This window comes from Microtus ochrogaster, unplaced genomic scaffold (genome assembly GCF_000317375.1).
Source record: "Microtus ochrogaster isolate Prairie Vole_2 unplaced genomic scaffold, MicOch1.0 UNK52, whole genome shotgun sequence".
Lineage (NCBI taxonomy): Eukaryota > Metazoa > Chordata > Mammalia > Rodentia > Cricetidae > Microtus > Microtus ochrogaster.
This window is the reverse complement of record NW_004949150.1, coordinates 2022819-2028288: the sequence shown is the minus strand read 5'-3', so window position 1 is coordinate 2028288 and position 5470 is coordinate 2022819. Positions and strand designations below refer to the sequence as shown.

At 39.1% G+C, this 5470-nt stretch overlaps 1 protein-coding gene across 1 annotated transcript in view; it reads left to right on the top strand.

Annotated features, from left to right (window-relative positions):
- The window catches only part of Pkhd1 (PKHD1, fibrocystin/polyductin), a 430053-nt gene that overhangs the window by 17361 nt on the left and 407222 nt on the right, over positions 1–5470 (top strand). Inside the window, exons 7-10 of the mRNA XM_005369574.2 lie at positions 1365–1439; positions 2634–2698; positions 3128–3167; positions 4047–4117. Coding sequence (XP_005369631.2) covers positions 1365–1439; positions 2634–2698; positions 3128–3167; positions 4047–4117 — 251 coding nt within the window. The remainder of the gene's footprint in view (positions 1–1364; positions 1440–2633; positions 2699–3127; positions 3168–4046; positions 4118–5470) is intronic.

Below are 5470 nucleotides of genomic sequence, written 5' to 3'. Positions count from 1 at the left end.
CCCATTAGTTCCAGCCTCTTATTGGCTAGCTCTTACATATTAATCTAACCCATTTCTATTAATCTTTGTAGCCCACGAGCTGGCTTACCAGGAAAGATCTTAACCTGCGTCTGTCTGGAGTGGTACAATCATGGCGACTCCTGACTCAGCTTCTTTCTCCCAGCCTTCTGTTCTGTTTACTCCACCCACCTACGGGTGGGTCTATCAAATGGGCCAAGGCAGTTTCTTTATTAATAAGAAATCACTCCCACATCATCTGTGTATTTCCACATGGCAGTGACTTACCAGGTAAAATTCCTAGCATCCATCTGCAGCCGCTCCATGGCAGCTCTCCTCCATTTTGCCTTTCTTCCTCCCCATATTCAGTTCTGTCTTCCCTGCCTACCTAAGTTTTGCCCTATCAACCAGGCCAAGGCAGTTTCTTTATTCATTAAGAAATGAATGCAACACACAAACAAAAGGAGCTCCTACACCATTAATACATGGGGAGGTGCTTAGTCTTCCTGGACCTTAGTGTGCATGCTTTGCTGATACTCATAGGAGACCTGTCACCTCCTAAACAGAAACAGAGGAGGAGTGAATTGCAGGATAGGAACAGAGGAGGTGGGGCGGTGGGGAGAAGAGGAGGGAGGAAAAACTGCTGCCAGGATATATGTTTGCATAGAGTATAAACCATTACTATGAAATCATCTGTGCTGGGGAGAAGACCAGAGTTCATGGGGCACTCTAGACAGCTGCTGTCACCCAACAAATTCAGCAATCATAGTGATGATTTATAAATCAGAAGAACCATTTCCTCATTATTTACCCAACTGCATGCTGTCCAAATGGTGTGTCTAATTTTTTTTCTTCACCCCTGAAGGTCTTAGAGGCGTTTCCTATTGCTTCTCTATCTTTTTTATTCTGCCCTCTGTTTTTAGCATTAAGAAATGCTTAACTTCTTTTTTTACTTCTTTTAATAAAAAAAAAATGACTTCTACTGGGGACAGAAAGTTCAAGAACACCCTTAGCTAATGTGCCATTTTCACTGCTTGGATCTGTCTCAGCCTTAATTTGGGGTTCAGCTTTTAAAAGGAGACAATGAGGGCACATGCTCAATAACTGTGCAGACAAAGCATTGCCATCATGGAGACGAGGGGAAATTTGGGATAAAACTCCACTAGCAGTGATGGAAGCATAGGCCCTGAGGGCACCTCTACTCTCCGGGAGGAAAGTTACCATCTTCACTGAGTCTTCTGCAGTGGTTCTGGTTAGGCTTAGAGGAGAAAGTTCACAGCATTCAGTTTTTTGACAGCTGTGTTTACTGGGAACACTAAGCTATTATTTTTTTTGTCTTTGTTTCTCTTTTCTGCCCTCCAATCCAGCCCATTGATCCTGGAAGCTGGCAGAGACAAATGGCTTACTCCTTGTTCTGTTGTAAATAAGCAGACAGGAAGCTGGTGAGTAGTTTTTGTTGTTACTGTTTCCTTGTGAACGAGTGTGCTTCCCTTTTCTTCCACAGCATAACCTCAAAAGCATAGACTGATCTTTTTAAAAATGTAAGTCAAGTGCAACAGTTAGCTGTCTTATCTTTAAAGTCACTGGAAAAGATGAAAGAATTGGGAATCAGTTGAAAATAAAAATTAGATCAGAATCTAAAACCTTTTGTGAAAACATGTAGGCCCTGTTTATTAAAGGCACAGGCCCGTGCCAAGGCTCGTCCAGTGCTCTGCACTGAAGTTAGTCAATCATCATGTGATACGTGCATATGATTATTTTTTTTTTCAGAGCACACAGGATTTCAGAGAGCAAGCAGCAGAGCTGAGCCTGTATCCCTGTGTGACTAACATCCATAATCCATGTCCTAATCACTGTGACTATAATGTCCAGGAATGCTTTACCTGAAACGTGTTATCCTTTACTCCCTTTTAAAACGCTTGTGATGTTCATGTTGTGTATGCATGTTTACATGTGTATGGGGAATGTATGTATGAGGCTTTACATGTGCATACATGTAGTTTCAAGTTTGGTGTGTAGAATTATAATAGATCTATTTCTCACCCTCCCTGTTCAAAGAAACAGGCCTTCTTTATAAAAGCCAGAGCTAGGTATGACTAGCCTTGCCACACAAAGTCCCATTATGAAATATTTTAAAAACATTGTCTACATGCTCTAGGTCATATAGCCACAATTTGACTAGATGTTTACTTTGATTTCTACCAGGTGGATTAATTTTCCTTTGTGGTTATTATAAGAATTGTGTGCTATGGCCTGGCTTCTTGGGCTGAGTATTTAGTGAAGCCACATTCTATTCTATGGTTTTTTTCTAGTGTCTTCAATTCATTTGCATAAAATTGTCTGTTTTTAACTCTTATCTTTGATAGATTTTATTTTACTCATCATAAAGTAGATTTTGGAAAAAAAACTAGAAATTGGGAGTAAGTTAAATTTTGATTCCCACACTGCATTTGGCATGTGACTTATATATTGACGACTCTAGTTAGTATTATTATAAGTATTTGACCATGACCTTACTATGCCTTCAATATGCTTCAGTTTCTCTGGCTAATTTGACTTTTATATATTGTTTTCTTAAAGAGTTTGGAATTCTAAGAAATATTCTGGTTATTCTTACTTCAATATGTTTTTCTCAGTTTTCCCATCCAGGAGGAACATGGCCTTGGGACTGTGCAGTGCCGTGTGGAAGGCGACTACATTGGTCTGTTTTAGAGCTAATTATTTAAAAGACTCATCCATTTCTTTCTTGATATTCAGAAATGTGAAAAATATTCGTCAGATAGAATCATGATAATAATAAGTGCTACAAAAATAACTTTAAAAAACACTACACCAAACCGATATCAACCGATTTATTTATCATAATCAGCAATTTTACTTTACAAGCGATTATATAGACAACGTCCACTAGTATGTTAGGATTTAAATCAAGCTTCATCTCAATCTAAGCCCTGGGCTTTATTTGACTTTACATGTGTTCATTTTGTCATGAACATCCATGAGATCTTTTCTTGGGCAACATAAAAGAAATTCCAGGCTTGGACAGTAATGATGATGTAGAAGCATCAATATCCTGGCCTAGGAGATTCATGTGTAGACCTGTATTCATAGCTATTTCCTTGTGTTTCAGGTTCCCAAAATGTTAGTTTCTCAGTATTTAACAAAGGGAGGTAAGTAAGTGGGGCAGACAAATCTGTCTGTGTCTTGTATTATGCGTAACATCCTGTATACCACTCTCTTTAGCCTTCATCTTTCCAATTGTACACCAATAGAATATAGAAAGTGTCCTACATCTCCTTGGTTTCCTTCACTTGAGTGAGCATTGTGCTCTGTCTTACCTATGGGCATCACAAATGTTTCAGTACAGGGATGGTACAGAATTTTAAGAACTAGTCCTTAAGTCAAAGGAGAATGCCGATGTAGCTCTCACATGTGTTGTAGGATGCAGTTTTGCTGAGACTCATTGTGTCATTATAGGAGTTGTCTTCATCAAGACATAAAGAGTTCATATTTCATCATTCTTTGGAGACACAGATAAATTAGGATTCTGGATTTCTATGTGCACCTTTATTCTTGCTCTGCTAGCTGTTTTTGTCCTTGAAAGTGCATCGCTTATTAATTAATTTTATTGTGTTTATATTAACAACTACACATGGGTATATAACTCAAAGTTTGGATTTGCTTTCTCTTTCTTCTCAGCTCGAAAGTGATCTACTGTATTGTAGAGCTCTACTGTATCTATTTATCTAGTGTAGGAATCTACTGTATCTATCTAGTGTATGTTAGCTCAGTATGAGGCCCATTCATGTTTGCTGTTGCCTTTAATGCTTCTAACGTTCTAAAAAAGAGAGATTATTCCCATACAATCATTTTATCTATGAGAAGAGTTTGTATCCACTGATACTGTTTTCTCATTATCCAAAGAAACCGGTGTCCAAACTGTTAAATTTATTGGAGGTTATTCTGTGAACTTCCTTTCAAGCAGTCAGTTTTTTAGAAAATGCAACAGTAGGTGACATTTTACCAAAAGCCTTAATTTTCCTTTGAAGGTCGATGGTGCACAAGGAAGCCTGGCTGATCAGTGCTAAACAGGACCTGTTCCTATACCAGACACACTCAGGTACTCTGTCCCTTCATCCTGTCTTCTTTACCCAATGTTAGACTCTCCTTTTTTTCCTATGGCAGTTTTTCTTTGGCCATTAACATAACATCTTGATTCAGGTTGAAATGAAGTTGCTTGTGTCTGTGTCAGCTTTGGTATTTATAGTCCTGCTTTGTTTATTGATGTTCTGAGGAAGCATCATTAAGTGCTTTTGTTACCATGCTTTCCTCATAGCTTTCCTGCACACAAATGCAGATGCTGGGCCGGGCGATGGTGGCACACGCCTTTAATCCCAGCACTCAGGAGGCAGAGGCAGGCGAATCTCTGTGAGTTCGAGACCAGCCTGGTCTACAGAGCTAGTTCCAGGACAGGCTTCAAGGCCACAGAGAAATCCTGTCTTGAAAAACCAAAAACCAAACCAAACCAAAACAAAAACCAAATGCAGATGCTGCAGCTTAACTATGCATTGTGCCTACTTCATGCAAGTAAGGAGATGAGGAAAACATGACATGCATGAAGCTGGTGTCACTGTAATAAAGCACACTCTTTTACAATGAGCTCTTTATTTTATAAGCAAGAATAATAACCATCAACAGCATGACAAGTATAGGAATAGTATAATATAATAAGCAGATAAATGCAATTTAAATGAACTGTTATTAAATCTAGATTGTACATGTTTGTGTTAAGCTTTTTATTGCATTTTAACACTGTGTTATTGTATGACAGTTTAATAATTTGTGTAACAAGTTGCAGTTATTTCACTTCCCATTCCATTTGTTCATCCTCCCCCAATGGCAGCATAGTAGGTTTATATGCACCAGCCACACCACAGATATTTGTGCTGTGTACTGTGATACATCCTTACAGTAGGCTTGCTGATACTACTACATGACAAGAAGTTTTCAGCACCAGTGGGACTACTGATAGAGATGTGAACTGTTGTGGGTCTGTCTTGTCAAGTGCTGCATCCAAAGAGGCTCGATCGTAGATGTCTATACAAAGTCTATGGATGTAGACAGAATGAAATAAACAATAGTCATGTCTTCCTCTGTGTTCTAAAAAAAATAACAGAATAAAGGTGGTGGTTAAAAAATTTAACAGGATGGCTTTCTGGTCATTCTAGCACCCATCTCTGAATTTATGCATTCTTCCAATGCTTTATAACTTGCCTATTTTGATGCTAAGCTGTGGTGTTGCCCTCTGATGGTCAAACCCTGATCCTGAAAGAACACTGAAATTGGAAACTTGCATGAAATTGTGAACTCAGTTTCGTAGTAGGCAGTTGGTTATTTAAAGAGTGCACACAGTGCCGGGCGGTGGTGGCGCACGCCTTTAATCCCAGCACTCGGGAGGCAGAGGCAGGCGGAT